The sequence below is a fragment of the Neopelma chrysocephalum genome, unplaced genomic scaffold, assembly GCF_003984885.1.
Source record: "Neopelma chrysocephalum unplaced genomic scaffold, ASM398488v2 Primary Assembly neopelma1_89, whole genome shotgun sequence".
Lineage (NCBI taxonomy): Eukaryota > Metazoa > Chordata > Aves > Passeriformes > Pipridae > Neopelma > Neopelma chrysocephalum.
The window spans coordinates 1,064,167-1,083,560 of record NW_020897751.1 but is presented as its reverse complement, the minus strand read 5'-3'; the positions used below and the strand labels follow the sequence as shown (position 1 = coordinate 1,083,560).

Genomic DNA, 19,394 nt, shown 5'->3' with positions numbered 1-19,394 from the left:
AAAAATCAATTAATAAAAAAAACAAACAACCCCAACTTCCCAAACTCCTCAGTTCTACAGGTAAAGTTAAACTTTACAGGCAAACTCTTATTTAAAAAAGAAAAAAATAATGTAATTTTCAGGCAGAAGTGGTATTGATTGGGCAGCAGAACAGCAAATGCTGAGCATGGAGGCCTAAATTATGGGGAAAGAATCGATACAGGAGCTCCACTAGGATATGGGATTTAAATAGATGGGTTTTTTCCCCTCAAGCTTTGTAGGGGATGCTCAGGACAGGGGGTAAATAATGTTTTTGGAAGGCAGATGAGGAGATTCAGGGGAATAAATCTCGGTCTGAAACAGTGCAGTGCCCAGTTCTTTGGGGGTACAAAACACCTACCAGGAGGTGGAATTGGAGGTGTGAGCCCTGTGTCTCATATCCAGCCTATGGACAAGCCAAATTCTCCCATCCACGCTCTTCCAGAGGGACAAACAACCACCCCAGTGCCACCATCGTTTCTCCTGTCACCAGGTTTCACCAAAACCAGCAGAGCTGAATCAGCTTTGAAGGTTTTCAGTGGCAAATTCACCTCACCTGGGTGATTCCTGGGGGAGAGGGGAAGGCTCAGGGCAGAGCCTTTCCATTCCATCCTGGGAAATCACGAGCATTCCTTAAATTCCTCTCTCACTAACCCAGTTCAGCAGGGATCTCCCAATTCCATAACAAACTGCATCCCTTTGGAATCACCTTCACAAAACAAGAGCGGGAGGAAAATGGGATTCCTGGAGGAGATTTTCCTTTAGGAAGGGGTTAAAAAAAGAAAAAAAAGACTTACTAAAGGAATCAGGATGGCAGATGCCTCCTCATGTAAATAAGGAGTTGTAGACTCCTTATTTTCAGCTTGATGCCTTTAGGACAAATAAAAAGAACTAAATCCAAATATATCCACAGGCATTGATCCCAGAGCCACTTAGGTTGGAAAAGACCTCCTAGAGCATCACCCCAACCTGTGACTGATCCCCAAATTAGTTATCTGTCTACAATTCAACCACTTCCAACTTTTTTGGGGAAAAGACCTGTTTTCCTGGGGCTTGGTGTTATTTATCCACCCAAAAGAGCAATGCAGACAGAGCTTTAGGCCAGTGGCTGTTCCCAGTCCTAAAATCTCATTTAACACCAATCAGTTAACTCAAAACTTCCATTTAATGCAATATTTTTGCCTTTCTAACAATCAAATGCTTTTTGTTTTTTACCAGAAAAGCCTTTTAACGTGAATTCAAGTTTTACTGGCCACTGAATGGCAAGTTTTGTGCTTGCACAACCAGGCTTTCCACTGGGACAGCATTGTTAGGGCCCATTCCATGATTCTCAAGGGCTTCAAATATATATGTTTTAATTGATATTTACCCCATCTGTGTTCCTCTTTAGCAACACAGAGGAAACAGAGACTGGAGCATCACCCAGTTTTCAGAACCATCTTCAAGTTCTTGCAGAGAGCAGTGATTAAAGCTTTAACAGATGTACCTGTTCCTGCCCTGAAGGAAACAAGGGCTGTTTGAACATAAATCCGGTTGAGTTTGAACACAGCTTGTCTGTTGATCACCCAAACCACATGGTTTAACCCATCTCTTTTTAACTGCAGCTTTAGTTTCATTCCATTTTATCTCTTTTCTGTTCCTAAAAGACACAGCAGCCTAAAAACGTGAGCTAATTGCACCTCCTGCCAACTGCTCGGGTTAATTAACGTAATTACTCATTCCTCTCCTGGTCAGCTCGCTGAATTCATCTGCTGCATTTCCAGCTTGAATAATTTAACAGGTATTAATTATTTATGCCTCGTAGCTCTTTCAGAGGAGCTGTTCAGAGTCAATGCCAGTTATTAGAGTTGGCAGACAGAGCCGAGCCGTGCCCCAGGAGGGCCGGCCCCTCCCCTCTCCGTGCCTGCTTTATCCCGGGATTACAGCGGGGAAATGGGAAGGGTTGCACTGGGCCACCAGAGAGCACCGTGCATTAAACCCCCCCTACATCCAGCACTTGATTTATGGGTGATGCCAGCGAGTTCAAAGGAACGTGAAAATAAAAGCATCTCCCTGCTAAGCACCTCTTTCTTTTGCCTCAGTCGATGTTGTAAAGGGCAAGACTGCAAGTCAGCAAACATCCCTCCCCCGGAATCTTTGCGGGGATTTTCTCTCCTGGCAATCAAAGTTGCTGGGTTGCAGCGAGGGAAAGACCCCGCAGCCACAAAATGGGCATCAGAACCCCCAAAAAGGGGAGGAGGGGTTGTTGAATATCACACACACGCAGCTTTACCTGTGCCCAGCCAACCTGCGAGCTGCCAAAAAAGCCAGGCTGGTGATCTCCTCCTGCTGGGAAGAACCTCCCCACCCTCATCCCGCGCTTCAGGGGGAGCCTCGAGGAGGAAATGGCTCCACAGAAACCCAGAGGGGGAAGTTCTGACCAGTGTGTGAGTAGGAAGTAATTAATTAAGAGGCGAAGTGACGACTAGAGACCAATAATGACCTGTAGCTGCTGGTGGCTGAGGCTGAGCTGCTTTTGCAGAGTGCTAAAATCCCCACTGCGTGGGAAAGGATGCTGAGCAGCTGGAGGTGGTGTTGAAGAAGGCAAGCAAATACCAGGGAGCCGACAGAAAATCTTTATCAAGGGCTTGAATTGTTTAGCTTATGGGAAAAAAAATTGAAAAACCCCCCCTTATATTATATTGACAGTATAATGCAGATGAAGTGTTCAGTATTAAATGGCATTTTTGGAGCAGCAGGGAAAGGCCTTCTGAGAACTGTAAGATGGGTAAATTCAGATGAAAGGTGAGGCACCTATTTTGAACTCGAGGGGCAGAAATCCAGGAGAACCAACTGCCCAGGAGTGGTGGGTCACACACATCTCCACCTGCAGCTGGGGGTCAGCAGGGCCCCCTCAGCCACCTCCTCCACCGGGGAGCTCCGAGGTGCCCATCACTACCCCAGCTGGGCAGATTTATGCTCTGAAACCCCCAAACCACCCAGCTTTTCCCTGCCCAAATCTTCCCTCTGGCTCTCCACCCTGGGGTCTCTCAGTGCCGAGGACGTCGCAGCCACCAAACATCGCCTCCGTTTACAAAGAGCTGAGCCAGAGGGGAAATATTTTGCAGGGCCAAACCCTGTTTGCCAGCACACAGGGAGATGCTTCTCCCCACCTAACAGCTGGGTTTGGGGGTTTGGCACCTTTCACCCAGGAATTCTTTCCCAGGGTTTGACGGATAAAAATACCAGCAGCATTTTACTGCGCTCAACAGTGCAGCCTTTCAACCTCCCCTCGTCCCTCTGGGTTAGTGCAACCTCTAGTTGCATCTGTGGGGCTCCTGGGAGGGTGCTGTGGTTACCCAGAGCACCAGAGGCACCACTGGGTATGTACTTTACCTTATTCAAACCATCTGTTTAAAGGCTTCTGGTCTGTGAGCCCTTTTACGAGCGCGGAGGGTGGGGACGCAGACCTGTGAAAGCGTTTTTTCATTCCCGGGAAAGCCTGGGGTCCGTGCAGCCCTCCAGCTTTTCCCTCAGCAACGACCTCCCTCCATTCCCCAGCAGCTGGAGCATCAGTTTTTTGGGTCATTTTTAACCACTTCCCAGCTTTAAGTTAAGAGTTGTCCTCTGCATTTCACCTCCCGAGCCGGGGTCTCGAGCGAGGCGTCAAAGCTGCAAGATGTGGGTCTGTTGTTGCCCTAATCATCAAACATTTCTTGTCACATGGAAGATAACACTGAAATAATCCATGTGTTTAATCTCCAGCAATGGAGAACTGCCTGGGAACCTCAGCTGGTGCTTCAAAACACTCCTGTCCTCCAGCACTGCATGGTGGGAGAGCCTTGTGAGCATCTCCCCATGGGTCATCCCTCTGCACAGGCACACAGAGAGGGGTCAGGCACAGCACCCACACCACCCAGCCCCTCTCCTCCTCCACAAAATTAAATATTTAATGGATTAAATAACCACAGGCAGCAGGGGATGTGCTGGAACACCAGACATTTCAGGCCCTTCAGCCACCTTGGGATGTGATTTAAGGCTAAAGGGAGGTAACAGCTTATGCTTTCTCTATTCCTGGTCCTTATGAGAGTTGTTGCCTGGCACATGCTTAAACCTGCACCTCTCTGCCATGTCTCCTTTCCCTCCCAGGAGACATCATGGCCAGGAAGGGGGTGGCATAGCACCCATCTGTCCAACCCTGGATTTGCACTGATGCCCTGTCCAGATCCCCTCTGGCCCTGGTTCTCCTACATGGTAGCAAACCCTCTTTGTCTTGCACTACCAACTACTTTGTCAACCTCTTTTGAACTGAAAGCCAATACAAAATTAGGGAGAGATTGGCTTTGCAAAAACAAAAAAACCAAATAGACAAACAAAAACCCAAACAAAAAAAAACCCAAAACCAAAACAAAACAACAAAACCCCAAAAACAAACAAATAAAACCAAAACAAACAAACAGGAGAAATAGACCATTTTTAACAGTTCTTTTACTCTCAGGCCAGGCGTTTCAGAGCTCAGTGGAACATCCTCCAGAGAGAATCACAAAGGCTGGGAAAGCCCTCCAGGATCATCCAGTCCAGCCACTAACCCAGCACTGCCATACCCACCACCAACCCACATCCCAGGTGCCACATCCACCTGCCTTTTGAACACTTCCAGGGGTGGTGACTCCACGGGCAGCCCGTTCCAATGCCTGACCACCCTTTTGGCGAAGACATTTTCCTTAATATCCGATCTAAACCTCCCCTGATGCAACTTGAGGCTGTTTCCTCTTGTCCTGTCACTTGTTGCCTGGCAGCAGAGCCCGACCCCCACCTGTCAGGGAGTTGTAAGGAGTGAGAATGTTCCACCCAGCACTTGATCTTGTTTGGGAGATGCCAAGGCTGCGAGTCCCACACAGACCTGCACCATTTCTCATTTCCAGCCTGATTTTCCCCTCGGCGCTCCCGAATGAGAAGCACACTTAAAATGAGAAATCTGTGCTTAACCTCCTGGCTGCCTTTATTGGTTGAAGATCAGTAAATTCTCATTTATTTCAGCGTGCCAGGCCTGCTTCATCACCCTGATAAACACAGTTATTTCACCGAACACGGCTCTGAATGTGTACGAGTGGAAACTGTGATTGTAAAGGCGAGAGTGAGAGACCACCTAAAGGTTTTAAAGATCAGCCAGTAATAGGATGACATTTCACTTCTTCAGGAACATTTGTCTGTAATGAAAGCAATGTCTAAGCACATAAAGCTGGGTCGTAATTATCCCATTATCGTTGCGTCGGGTCCGAAGGCTAAACCAGGATAATGCTGGTGGAAAATGCTTCCTCCACGCTGGGAAATCATTCCCTCAGTAGTTTCATTAGAGGAGTGTTAGGCTCAAGCAGCTTTTGCTGTGAACAGACACTCAGACAACAGGCCTGAAGCGCCACCTTGGCTATTCCCTTTATCCTGGTCCTTAAAGCTGCACCTTAAGAAACGGGATGGGGAGAGAGGCAAGGTAGAAGGAACCACACGAGCTCAACACCATCCTCGTGTTCTCAGCATGGCAGCTGCAAATAATCCACCCAAACACCTCTGTAGCACGTGGTAAGTGTGTGTAGGAGCTGTACAGGATGTGCCAGCAGCAGCCCCATCCCAATGAAAACATCTTCAGCCACCCCAAGCCCACCCGCTGTGAGAGACCCATGGCAAACCTGATGTTCTCCAGGTGAAAGACCACCCCTGCTCTCGGGACCAGGCACCTCAGGCTGAGAGGAAAGGGGTTAAAATGAAAGGAGAAGGAGAGGAGGGCTTTTGTGTTATGAAATGGAAGCGTTAGCACAGATTTGCCGAGGCAGCAAAGAAAAGCCTCCTGCCCATCAACAGCACAGCCTGGCCAGAGCCACCAGATTAGCCCAAATTCCACTTGATTCACATTAATTGAAGAGGGCAGAAGAATTGCACGATTGGGGGGATAAACTCATGGTCATGCCTTCCTTAAGAATGCGTAAAAAATGATTTTATGGGTCAGCATCTTAACAGGTAAAACACAGAGCAGGATGTGTTATGGACAGCCAAAATATGGGACACCAGAGTGGGTCAGGTCTTTATACACTGCCTTTTAAAATTTTCAATAAAAGGTGGGCCAAAGGGTCACTAAGTTTTCTCTGCCCTTGATTTTCAGCAAGTTCTGAGATACCAAGAAAAGCATTTTGGAGGGCCAGAGGAAACCGAGGACAGGTAAATGAAATTACACAGACAATTGTGTCAGCTCGACATCGATCCTGGACATCCTCCGGGATGTGTGATCCTCAGCTTAATTGATGGAGAAATTAAGGCAATACAACAAATGCCAGTCTGTGGGGCTCTGTGGAAAACAGATCTCGTGAAATGAACTCAGCAAGTTTTATTAAGCCGCCTGCAAATTGGGTTGAAAAGGCATTCGCAGTGGTGTAACGTAATTAGGCCACTGTGAAGGGGGTGAGTTACAAATTGGAGCCATTCAGAGTGTCTCCAGCTCCAGGGGGGTTTATTTGGTGGAGGGGAGGTTAAAAGGGATGAGCTGCTGTAGGAAAAGCAGTTGGGAGAAGCGTGAGAAGCTCACCCAGCAAACAGGGAGGGCAGGATTGAACAGCAGGACTGCGAAGTTTTGCAAATTCGGGCTTGAAATGTGCAGCAAACGTTTAAGGCAGAGCAATCAGGACAATTCGCCTTTCCAACAGAAAATGACATCACGAGATTCCCACTCACAAAACTGAAGTAGTTTTCATTCATTCCTGTGCCATCCGACGTCTCCCGGGCGCGCTAAAAGGCCTCGAAAGTGGGTGGAAATGTGTCTGTAAATCTCTGCCCCCGAATCCAGGCTCCTGCTGGATTTACAGGCGCTGTCAGCCCGGCATCCTGCAGGCTCCCGAGCCCGGAAGCACGTGCCCAGCCCAGATGCAGGGACTTTATCAGCCCCACAATGCCAGAATGACTGAGGGATGAGTAAACCCCGACGCCCACACAAAGAGCTGCTGCTGCCAGTTCCCAATGAATCACAGAGCCAGAACGGGGTCAGGAGAACAGTCATTGTGAGGGGGGAAAAAAAAACACCCAAACAGCTCAAATGGACTTTTTCACATGCTGCCTGGGCAAGAGCCACCACAGAAACGCTGCTTGGGGAGATTAATGACATCATTTCACTGGCCAACAAAGCAATACATTCATGGGAATTTTTTCCCCCCCGTGTTTTCCGTTTGATTTAAAGCCTTTTGAAGGGAGTTGATTTTTAGCTGCTTAATATTTAGCAATAGAGAGAAGGAGAAAAAGAAGGAGGAGAAGGAGGAGGAGGAAAAAAGAAGGAGGAGGAGGAAGAGGAGGAGAAGGGGAAGAAGGATGAGTAGAAGGAAGAGAATGAGGAGGAGGAAGAGAAGGGGAAAGGGAAAGGGAAAGGGAAAGGGGAAGGGGAAAGGGAAGGGGAAAGGGAAGGAGGAGAATGAGGAGGAGGAGAAGAAGGACGAGAAGAAGGAGGAGAATGAGGAGGAGGAAGAGAGGGGAAGGAGGGGAAGGAGGGGAAGGAGGGGAAGGAGGATAATGAGGAGGAGAAGGAGGAGAAGAAAGGGGAGAAGAAGGAGAAAAAGAAGGAGAATGAGAAGCCCACCATACAGAACCCAACACGAAAGATGGAAATCAGTTGTTGCTGCTTCCTGGTGTTGGAGTAGCAACTACAATGTACGGGTCAACTTGGTGAAAAAGGTGCAAGGACTGACAAGAAGCTGCAGCAGGAGGAGCTGGGTGGGTCAGACACAAGTGTTTCAGCATCAAATAGTCCCTGCAATGAGCTGATTATCATCACTGATGCTTCAGGACGATTTAGCTGCACAGACCCAGAAGAGATTAATGAGACACCGAGATTCCCATCAAACTGGCCTTCAGCTGACCCGTGACACCATTTCCACTTCCCTTTCCCACGCACTTCTGCTTTTCTGCCTCCAGACATATGGTTTTGTGGAGCAAGAAATTTCAGATTCACAATACCCACGACCAGCTCCACTCATATTTCTCCAGCATCTTTCCCCAGAGGAACGAGCTGCTGGTTGAAGCTGCCACGAGCGATCTCCCATCAAAAGATAAAACATTCGCTTTGAAATTATTATTTTCCAAGTGATTATTTTAATGCCACGGAGGGGAGGGGCGTATTTTAATTTTGCTTCAGCTCTCTCTGCTCTGACAGTGCTGAGTTTTGCTGGGAAGAAGCTGCAAGACATCAGGGTTGCTGCAAGGGAGGCCGATTGCCCTGGTCTGTGTTTCCCAAAAGGCAATCGAGCCCTTTCCCTGAATGGGGCATCTGATAATGAAACTGCAGATCAAAGTGAGAAATGTGCTGCTGGCAGGGAGGGCCTGGCAGCCAAAACACCTCGGGAGAGCCCCAGCCTTGTACCTTGTGATGAAAGGGAGATTTCACCCTTTACCTTCACACAGATTTCATGGAATAGGCTTGAAAAATCAATGGGGAAAACCCCCCACCTTTTGTGCTGCTTTCATTTTGTTATTTTACTTTTTTTAATATTGAACCGTCCTTTTCTGAGCTACAGAGGCAGCTCAGGACAGAAATAAAGTAGCCAAGAAGGTGGGTTGATAAAATACACTCTAACACCTACGGTGTCATTCTCTGAAAATTTTTCCCTGTGAGAGCTGATTTGGGGTTTTTTTCCCCCCCTCCATTCGGGCTGAAAGGGCACCAGAAACACCCACAAAACTTAGTGAAAAGGGTAAACCTAAACCTCACTGTGCCCCCAGCCAAACTCCACCCTCCAGCCAGGTGCCACATCCCCGCCCGTCTGTCATCACACTGCCAAGGAAAAGGGAAGTTTCCATGTGGAATGGAGGTGGTGTCTTGCTGTGCTGCATCAAGTGGTCTCCATTTGGCCTGATGTAGGGTCCGAGCCTCATCCTGGTTTCATTTCCTTCACTGACACTAATATATTATATTTTTATAAGGTGACGCTTTCCCATTTGCTGAAGGAAACAAGTCACGTTGCCCATTTACTGTCATCAAGCCCGTGTACATCCCATTATTGATTCTCAACATAAGGAATTCAACCATTATATGTGTGTTATATCATAAAATCTCAGAATGGTTTGGGTTGGAAGGGAACTTAAAGCTCATCTCATCCCACCCCCTGCCATGGGCTGGGACACCTCCCACCAGCCCAGGTTGCTCCAAGCCCCCTCCAACCTGGCCTTGGACACTTCCAGGGATCCAGGGGCAGCCACAGCTTCTCTGGGTAACCTGTGCCAGGGCCTCCCCACCCTCACAGGGGAGAATTTCTTCATAGTATCTATTCCAAACACCCTTGTCCTGTCCCTCCATCCCTTGTCCCAAAGTCCCTCTCCAGCTCTCCAGGAGCCTCTTTAGGCACTCGAAGGGGTTCTAAGGTCTGAGCCATCTTCCCAGACACCACTGCCCTCCAGTGATAAGTGCTGGGAGATGGAAAGCAAAACCACCTTGTCACTGCCCGGTTTTCCCCTGTATCTGCCAGACTAAAGCAGCTTTCCAGTTGTTTTCCCAAGAACTCTCTCCCTGCCGTGCTGCAGCCAGAATTTCCTTCCACTCGTGGACCCAGCTGGGTCCATCCCAGCCCCAGAGCTGGGCACGTTCCCACAGAGAGGGCACAAAACTGCCCTCTAAGAATTGCAAAGTGATTTTATGAAGCAGAGTTCCCCATCTGCCCAGGAAGCTCCTGCCCAGCTTTCCTTCACCTTTCCAAACTCCTTCAAATCGTCCGATCTTTTCCGTATTTCCGCAAGCACAGATTTATTTTCTTTTGACTTTCAGGGGACATTTGATGTATTTATTCCTTCTAGTTTCCTTTTTGCTGTTAAGATAAATTCTTTAGTAAGTGTAGCAACTCCCTGACAGCATGTCCTCTCTCCTTGCATCTTTCCCTGCTCCCGTGGTCGCTTCCAAGATGCTTTCAAGCCTTAAAAACAGCCCAGCTGGAAGCCACCCTTCATGATGCGCTTTTAAGGGACCCCTTCCTGCTCCTCCCACTGATTTACAGTTCTTAAAGTTGAATTTTGGCTTAATAATTACGCCAGGAACATCTACCATGCCCTGGAATTTTGACACGTGTGTTAAGCCACTCAAGGGATTTGGGTGTGTTTCTTTGGGATCTCAGCTGCTCCGGGAATTATCCCCAGTTATCCTTCCCACTTTCATACACCACATGGAAAATAATACAGAGCTCTTGGGCCAATCCTCAGTGCCTGAAACATCAAGGAGTTTAAAGAAATTAAATATTGGCAATACCATGTGCAGATACAGAAATAGAAAGTGGAATTTATGAGATTCAGTGTCTGATCCCTTATTACAAACAACTCAATGGGAGTTATAATTTTATGTCTTTTAAAACAATTTATACACTTAATTGGTCATCGAAAAATCCTGGTGGTGATTTTCATCTGGGAGGATTTCACAAAAACTCCCGACAAAGGGCAAAATGCAAAGGGAAAACAACTCAAAATTTCCACCCTGTCGCACTTGCTGGAATCACTCCCAGCCCCCATTACCACAAACCACATGCCAGAACCCCCAAATGTTAAGGTATTTGTGCTGAACCTGTTTCCCACCTGCACAGCTCCCTTCTGGGCCTTTTATGTTAATTTATACTTTGTTTTCTGCCACGGGGCTGCTGTTTGAATGTTACATTGCACCACCAGCCTGTCGTTCATTTACTGCCACGAGGACACTGCAGGAGGGTGGTTTTACCCCATTCTACACAGCAACACCTCTGAAAACCACGAATGCACCGAGAAAGTCACACCAAATAAGTTTTTCTTCTACATTCCTTTAAGCCAAGCAGGAGGCAAAGCTTTCTTGGTGCTCAGTTACCTCTCCAGCTTTTATTTTTCCCGTCTCTAACCCAAGTCGTGCATCGCCGCAGGGCAGGAGGGCTTGAATATCAAATCCCTGCCTTTGTTCTGCAGTGAAACGTTTCCCCTTGACACAAGTTTTCAGGTGTTTATTCAAACTTCTACCTGAGAAGAACTGAAGCCACTTGACAGCAAAGCAGATCTCGTCATCATTATTCTCATCACCCAGCTGCAGGCAAAGGTGAAGCTGGTGGAGGCAGCAGAGCAGGGGGGTACTGGGGACAGCAGACTGAGCCATGGAATGGTTTGGGTGGGAAGGGACATTAAAGATCCAGTTCCATCCCCTGCCATGGGCAGGGACACCTTCCACTAGCCCAGGTTGCTCCAAGCCCCGTCCAACCTGGCCTTGGACACTTCCAGCAACGAGACATCCACAATTTCCCTGGGAAAACAGTTTCAGTGCCTCACCATCCTCACAGGGAAAGATTTCTTCCTAAATCTATGTAAAGTCCTGGTCACAGGCTCACCAGGATGTCACTGCAGCCTGTGCTGAACCCTGGATTGTCCCTCCCTGGCTGCACCACATCTCTGCTCTCCCAACCCCCCAAAGCTTTAGTTGACCCTCCTGCCATGAGGTCTGGGCACAGCCAAAACCACCTTGCTGGCAGGTTCGGCTCCAAAGAGCTCATCCCTCATCCCATTAAGCCACTGGCATCTTGGAACCACAGAAAGATTTCCCTCAGGGGGTCTCTGGTCCCCTCCCAGCACAGCCAATGCTGCAGCTCCAGCTGGTTGCTCAGGGCTGGCTCAGGGCAGGCCCCGAGGCCACAGGTCACAGCACCAGCAGGACAGAGTTGGGGGCCAACTCAGGAAGCCCTTTTCTCACTCCAGGGTTTGGCCACCACCTGATCTTTCCCTCTCTCAAACCCTCTCTCACTGCTGCAGAGTTGCTCCCCCTCTCTTGCAGGAGTTTGCACAAAGCCCCGAACATGAATTTAACCCAAAAATTAAAATTTAAACTTCAAATTCCATTAATCGCCATTTGTTCCATGTGGATCCCTGTGGTTCACTCCAGCTCCTACCACCACACGTGGTCCTGAGCTCAGCCTCCCTCCAGCTTTTCCAGCATCTCCTCCCCGCACACACCCTTCGTTTGTGACCACAGAGTTTTATAACTAACAGAACAAATGTGCTCCAAGAGCACCCATGGGCAAAACATACAAAAAAAAAAAATTAAAAAAAAAAAAAGGCAAACCCTCATCTTTTCCAGCCAGGAGGTCACAGCAGAGGGTAAAGCTCTTTAAGAAGCCCCCTTGCCAAGCTCTGTCAGATATTTTCCAGGACCTGCATCAGCTCTGCAGGAGACCTAGTGGATATCCTGGGAAGGCTTTTTCCTGGGGTTTCTCCTTGGTAAAGCTGCAAAGAGGGACTCGCAGTCTTATTCCAGTCCTTTCTGTCTCATTTTACTTTGATCCACTTCACTGCCTGGGGTGGTGGAACCACCTTTTCCGTGCTCTAGTTCTGACAAAAATGACACTTGCTGGGACTAAAAGGAGGCCAAATAAAGACTGAGCGTGGCCAAGCTGTTGAAACCACCACATTTGCCCACATCTGTGTGCTGCTATTAAAAATGCAGCAGCAAGCAGGACACAGGACCCTTTTTCTCCTCCGAAACAAGAGACGTCCACAAGCTGCCACGGAAAAACAACACAAGATCCCGTCTCCTTTTTATATTTTTTGAAAGGAATAATCACTTCAAAATAATAAATCACAACCAAAGATCCGAGAGAGAGAAGCAGTTTATTACCACCTTGCCGGGGAGCACAGCCGTGGGTCTAAAGCTGGTGTGTCACCAGATTTTCAGGGACTGGAAACAAGCTCGGGGCAGGCAGAAGGTGGGTTACACGGTGATCTGGCAGCTGCCTGGAAATCTGCCTGCCCATGGCTGAGTTCCCCAAGGGAGGCACCGAAAGCCTCATGACTTGGGGCATTTAAAAATAGGTCCCGGGAAGAATTTGCGGTGACGACACCGGGAGCGAGGTTGTGTCAGACGGGGATGGGAGGCTCGTCCCTGGGCCTGGGCCTGGGCCTGGTCCCAGGGACACACAGCCACCCCATGGCACCAGTCTGAGGGTGCTGAGACCCAGCGGGTGATGCACGAGCTGCTGGCCATGGTGGGGATGGTCAGGCTTGGGCTGTTGTGCCAGTGCAAAACCGAAGCCAAATATTTCAAGCTTCCATTAAAAGCCACCCAGAGAAACGTCAATTCTGCCATCCTGCCCCTCCTTTCTTTACTTTTCTTCACCTTTCTTTACCTCAAATATATAAATTAATACATATTCTATCCCATTTTTGCAGGCAGTGGAAGGGAAAGCTCAGCTTGGCTGCTTTTGCCATGATGCCATTCTGCCCACGAGGAAGCACCGAATGGATCTGATGGAAGAGGCAGCCTGGGTCACCGGGGCTGCTGGGCACAGACAGACAGACAGATGGACGCCGAGCTGTCCCCGGCATGGAGGTGCCACCCGATGCCCTCTGGGAGCACAACTTCCCCCCGCCCTGGCTCGATTTTCAGGCCTCCCGCCCGCCAAGGGGAGGGGGGGGAACAGTAAAGTTCAGCCCATTAAAAATTAAAAGAGGGGAAATGATTCCAATTGATTAACCATAAACATTTGCTCCTCTCTCTTTCTGAAACCCTCCTGCTTATTTGTCTGACCTGGGACCTCTCGAGGGACCTGGTGACCTTGGTGTCCCTCTTCCTGCGCTGTGCAACAACCTGCTCGTCCCCCAGATTCGCTTGACACCCTCCACTGCTTCGTGCCACAGACCAGGTTTCTCCACCCAAATAAGCAGAGAGGAGACTGACCAAGCAAAGAGTCCGGCTCCCATCTCAGTCTCCCTCTTTGCAGTGTTTTCCAGATCTTCCCAAAGTTAAATGACACCCGGTCCAACTTCCCTCTGGATTTTCCCCTCTCTGAGCCAGCGGCGCGCTCCCGACACCAGAGCAGTGTTAATTCTTCCTTTGCCAATATAATTCAATCCAATAAAATCCCTCTGATCCTCAGTGTCGATCACCCAGGGATGAAGCATCCCAGGAATGTGCTGTCACAGCAGATGGGAGCGGATCAGTGACGGGTAAATGAGGGAAGGGAGGCGTTTTTTAGGGTAGCAATTGTCAAAATTGCTGCTGTCCTTCCTCTGAGCTTTGGAAAGCCATGCTGATCCTTACAGAGGAATAGCAGACACACAGAAGGCTCAGAGGTAGCAAAACCTCCCTGTTTAAATTAATTTAAGGTATCAAATATTACATGAGCTGCATCCCAAACTGTCCTTTTCTGAGCCTGAAATCTGTCCCTGCCGGAACTGAAATGTTACACACTGGCAGCACGTTACACATTTGTCCCCCAGTAGTAAAAAGGTGAGGCAAATGCTCATTTTCCAGCCTGCCAAGGCCCCAGGGGATGGTGGTTACAGGTACTGGGGAAGCAGTGGGGTTGTTTTTCACGGGGAGGATCGATAGTGCTTTAGTGGCTGGCAGATGATGAGATCATGTCTAAAGTAACACAGCTCAGGCACCCGGCGGGGAGCTGAGTTCCCAGAAAGAGGGATGAGGGAGGAAGGAAGGACTCAGCCCTGGCTGCTCCAGGGAGGAAGGAACTTCCTTGCTGTGCTCAGCAGGGTTGGGTGAAGCCCTCAACAGACCAGCTCCAGGGGTGTGCAGGTGGCAGGTGAGCTGTGAGCCAAAGCTGTTAAAGGGAGGGAAGAGCGATGGAGAATCCCAGAGTTGGGATTCTCCATCACTTCACTTCACTTTAGGCCAGGGCAGCCCCTGCAGCCCAGTCCAGCTCTGAAGATGACCTTGCCTTGAGTTTTGGACCAAAGACCTCGCAGGTTGCCCAGTTTTTACCCTCAGCATGGTTGGCCCTGGCCTGAGCAGCCCCCAAAGCCCAACATTAGCAGCCAAGAGAGGGGTTGGTCCTGCCACAGCCATCATCAAACAGCAGCTTGTCACGAGTGTTGGAGCCACAAGGTCGAGAGCAGGTGCTCCAATCCTTCATCTGGAGCCCCACAAAAACCACCCAAAGCCTCTCATAGCGAGTTTAAACACCATGGGTGGACACATGCCCTCAGCAAAGCACCCCCAACTCCTCAGAGGAGGTGGAAGAGGGGGAAATGGGAGAGTCACACCAGGATTTTATCTGGAAAACCACCTGCAGGACCGAGCCAAGGCTGGGAAGCTGAAACCACAATCCACCCCAACACCTCACCTTAAATGTGAGACCCCACTGCCATCTTGTGGCAAACGCTTTCTGAAATAAAGTAAAAAAGGGGAAAACCCGTTAAAAGTTGTGTGGAGAAAGTTAGGGATGTGTAAGTCACGAGGGTGGGGAAACCCCTCTTTGTCTTAAACGATGCTGAGGCTGTAGCACCGTGTCAGACACAAACTGACCTGGGAAAACACGGGGACGGCACAGTCCAAACTAAATTTGCAGAGCTGAGGATGTAATCACACACGGGAGGTGTAATTGCCACGACTTTGAGTCGCAGCCCCGGCACATCAACACCAGCAAAGATTGAGTCACCGGCGCAAAACATTTAAGAGTTTCCAAAGTGATTTCGCGTCGCCCTGGTTTGAACGAGGCTCGTCGACCCAAACAAGCAGGATGAAGCTGGAATTAGACACTGCACCTCCGAAACAAAGAAGGCAGTTAGTGGATTTTACCCGGGGGGGGATGATCTAAAGATGGGGATTACGGCTCGCGTCGCTCACAATGCACCTTTGGGTGCTGGAAACCCGCCGATTAGCTGCGCTCGGGTTCCCACAAAGCGCCTTCGCCGCCGGAGCGGGGCAGGTTGGAGCATCCTTAGCCGGCTGTTAGTCCCGGTAAGTGCTCTGCGTTTACTTTTCGCCTCGTTTATCACCGCGGCAGCGCCTTTGCTTAGCAACTGGGGAGCCCTTCCCGGGAACCGCTTCCCGAGGCATTAGCAAAGTGCCTCGGCTGCTGCATCACCCCGCCACGCCAAGGATGGCTCTTACCCTGCCGGAAAACGCAGTGACAGATGGGTTTTCCTTCTTTATATTGCCAGGTGTTGCACTGGTCCGAAACGCTCGCCAGGTGTGGGGACAAGCGAGTGAAAACTCGCTGACCAAACAGAAATTAATGAATCGTTTAAAATGTGTCTCCTTTCTCAACTCAGATCTCCACGGGCAGGGTCAAGGAAACAACAGGGAAGAATCATTTTGTAAAACAGGCATGAAAAGTGGCAGGACCCTGACTATTCGGGAAGAAAAATCTGATTTATGGATACATGGATAGCTCTGTACACCTGAGCACCTACACAGCAATGCTTTCAGCCACTAAAATCTATACACCTATGTTAGCAGGGATAAAAACACACCCCCAGAAAAAAGATAACATGTTTTTTGACACCTTTCTGTTTTCACATCCCCTTTTCTTTGGATCTTTGCAAGTTTGACCTTGCCACCCCTGACAGGGATGGGCTGCAAGAGGCTACAACATATTGCCAGAGACAAACAGCATTCTCTGCTCTCAGCTGGGATTGAACCCTTCTCGAGTTTCTATCATCCCATTGTTTGCTAGCCTCAACTTCTTAAAAGCTTTGAATGTCAGTGTATATTACACACCAGTTTGCCCTAAATAAAGTTAATTACATTGTCAATAACTCCATCTTTATCTTCAGAAGTGAAAAAGTGTCTGAAGGTTGATTCCAGACCTGGATAAAACAGTTTCTGTTGGTATTAAATTCAAATCAAGGCACAAAACAAATGGGTCTGAGCATCATCTTGTGGGTTTTATGGTATGGAAGTTGTCTCTGGGTTTTGGAAAAGAGGCATTACCCATCTCCAGGCTCTCAGGGACCTGCAGACTTCTGGGATGGACAGTTATGTCAATGCTGTCACTAAAACAAAGGCAGGAGACTGTTGGAGGTACCTCAGTTCCCCCATAAATAAATTAGCCAGATGCTGTCAGCAGTTTTTAGATGCAAAAGGCAGAGAAACCCCCAGGGACACTAAAGGGAGCTGGCACCAGACAGACCCACTTATGGCTCCGGTCGGCATCGAGAACTGGGAAACATCGTCATCCTCTTGGCAGAGCCTGACTGCAGCACAGCCCTTTGACCCACGCCCTGGCAGTGCCCTGGAACCGGATCAGCGGCCAGGACACTGCCCTGGAGAACGCACAGGGATTTAACCCACAGAGGGGGATGATTTGGGGGCAATAAGGGGTAAAAGAGGCTGAGGGAGCAGCCCGTTCGGGCGTCTGCCGGTCGCTCTCCCAGCGATGAGACGGGGGAAGAATTGAGCGGAATTAAAAGAAGAATTAAGAATTAAAACCCGAAAGCAATCCCAGACTGGCTTGGTTACCATTGTCATGGCTACCACGAGCCAGGCTGAGCTATGGGGAGATGAAGTTCCAGCCTGGAGGGAGATGGGAATTGCCCGCAGGCCCCACCAGGAGTTTTTCCTGCCCGCTGGAACATCATCTCTGGGTGATGGGAACGACGCAAGACAGGCCAAACGACCTTCACAGCATCACAGGGACGCAGCATTTTCTGGCCCAGCCTTAACTGGGAACAGCAGGGAAAAACCTCAGCCCAGGACTAAACCTCACTAGAGCCATGAGCAGGTTTAACAACTTCTAAATAAGTTATTACACACGGGTGGGGCGCCGGGGTCCTTGTCCTTCCCGCAGGTGCCTGGTTGCTGTCACCTGCACCAGCAGCAGCCAAGGCTCAGGATGATCCAAAACAAAGCAATTCCAAAGGAAAAAGCTGGATGTGAGTTTTTCTCTCTGGCCACTGTACACAGCCTGTGCTCCGGGCAGGGGATGTGAAGGGATGCACTACCCCAGGGAAGGGCAAATGGACATGGCAGGAGCTCACACCCCTCCCTGGGCAGCGTGGTTTGCTTTATTAAATCACCACAGAAGGTCAGGAAAAAGAATAATTTAAAACACAAAAAGCCCAAAGCCAAGTGCTCCTCGTTTATCCTTAAATGAGCAATGGCCTTGTTAACCCAGGGCAGGAGTTTGCTCTGGGCGTGTTTGGTGAGCGGATTGAGGAGAGCAGTGTGGATCCACACCCACCCAGCCCTCTCCCAGCTAGGAGAAATCCTGTCGGGAATGATTCTGCTGAAATGAATCGCCACACACACACAAGGAACGAGACCATCCCTTGCCCGGCGAGCACCGGCCACGGCTCCTGCCCGGAGCAGGGTGACACTCGGTGCCGAGCGCTGCGGTCACACAGAACTTCTCCATCACAACCAAAACCCTCAGCAACTTCCCCGTCCCACCCAGACCCCCGGGAGCCGGCACAGCGCTCCCCCTTTTCCACAGCACGCACGAAGGCAGGAGAGTCCCCGAGACCCCGGGTTGAGTGATGCAGACCCCACGTCCCGCCCCAAAAAAAAAACCCCTCGGCGGGTGCCTGACAGCGGCGCAGGGGAACAGAATCACAGCATCGTTAATGTGGAAAAAGCCCTCCGAGATCAGCGAGTCCAGCCCGGATAACAGGAGGCAAAGCACCCGCGCAAAGCCCACGCGTGCAGGAACGGGGGCTCTGGTTTTTGGGGAGCATACGGGGAGGATCGGGTCGGGCAAGGGGGTCCGGGGTGGGGGGCGGCACCTGCCCCGGGGATGGGGCTGCCGGAGGGTGCTGGCGGCTCCCGAGCAGCGGCCCCTCCAACAACTTCCCGGCCCCGCTGCAAAGTTTTCCCAGCGCCGCGAAGGCACCACCGCCCCCCCCCCGCCCCGTTCCCCGGCCGAGCATCCCCCGGGAGCCGGAGCGGAGCCGCGGCGGGGAAGGGAAGAGGGAAGGGAGGGGGGTCCGGGCTATCCGATCCCCCGCAGGGCTCCTTCCCGGCGGCTCAGAGCCCCGAACGCTCCCGGTGCTCCCTCCAGCCCGCCGGGCGCGATCCCTGCCGGGGAGGACGCGGCGTCCCGGCCGCCCGACTCGGGAAGGGCTTTGGGCGAGGAGGGGGTGCCATCCCTACCTCTCGGCCTTGGTGAACTTGCGGAAAGCCTGGCGGAGGTCGTGGAAGGAGCGGTAGGTCTGCGGCTCGGCCGAGATGCCCTGGGCGCGGGTGGTGCGGGGCCCGATGTGCGGGCTGGGGGCCGGCAGCACCGACTGGCATTTGTGCAGCCGCCGGCGCAGCTCCTGGATCTCCTCGTCCTTCTCCCCCAGGCGCCGCTCCAGCTCCTTGATCCGCTCCTCCTTCAGCAGCAGCAGCTTGGTGAAGTCCCCTTCCAGCTCGGTCATTTTGGGGGTGCCGAGCCCGGTCCCGCTGTCATGGAGCGGCTCCCCGGGCAGGGGCGAGGGGCGGCTCTGCCCGCCCCGGCTCAGGGCAGCGGCCCCGGCATCCCCCGGCGCTGCCCCCCGGGCGAGAGAGGACCGAAAACAACCCCAAAAACAGCAGAAAAGAAGGGGAAAGGGAGGGGGAAAAAAAAAAAGAAAAAGAGAAGAAAAGGGGAAAGAGCTCTTGTGCCACTCTGCGAGGCTGGGATCCTGGAAATAGCAACAATTACCATGTGATCGCAGGGTGA

At 50.6% G+C, this 19,394-nt stretch overlaps 1 protein-coding gene across 1 annotated transcript in view; it reads right to left on the bottom strand.

The window, feature by feature from the left end:
• PRKG1 (protein kinase cGMP-dependent 1) overlaps positions 1 to 19,148 on the bottom strand; it is a 358,823-nt gene extending 339,675 nt beyond the window's left edge. The window contains exon 1 of the mRNA XM_027692990.1: positions 18,845 to 19,148. Coding sequence (XP_027548791.1) covers positions 18,845 to 19,110 — 266 coding nt within the window. The 5' untranslated portion in view covers positions 19,111 to 19,148. The remainder of the gene's footprint in view (positions 1 to 18,844) is intronic.
• Between the last annotated feature and the right edge of the window lie 246 nt (positions 19,149 to 19,394).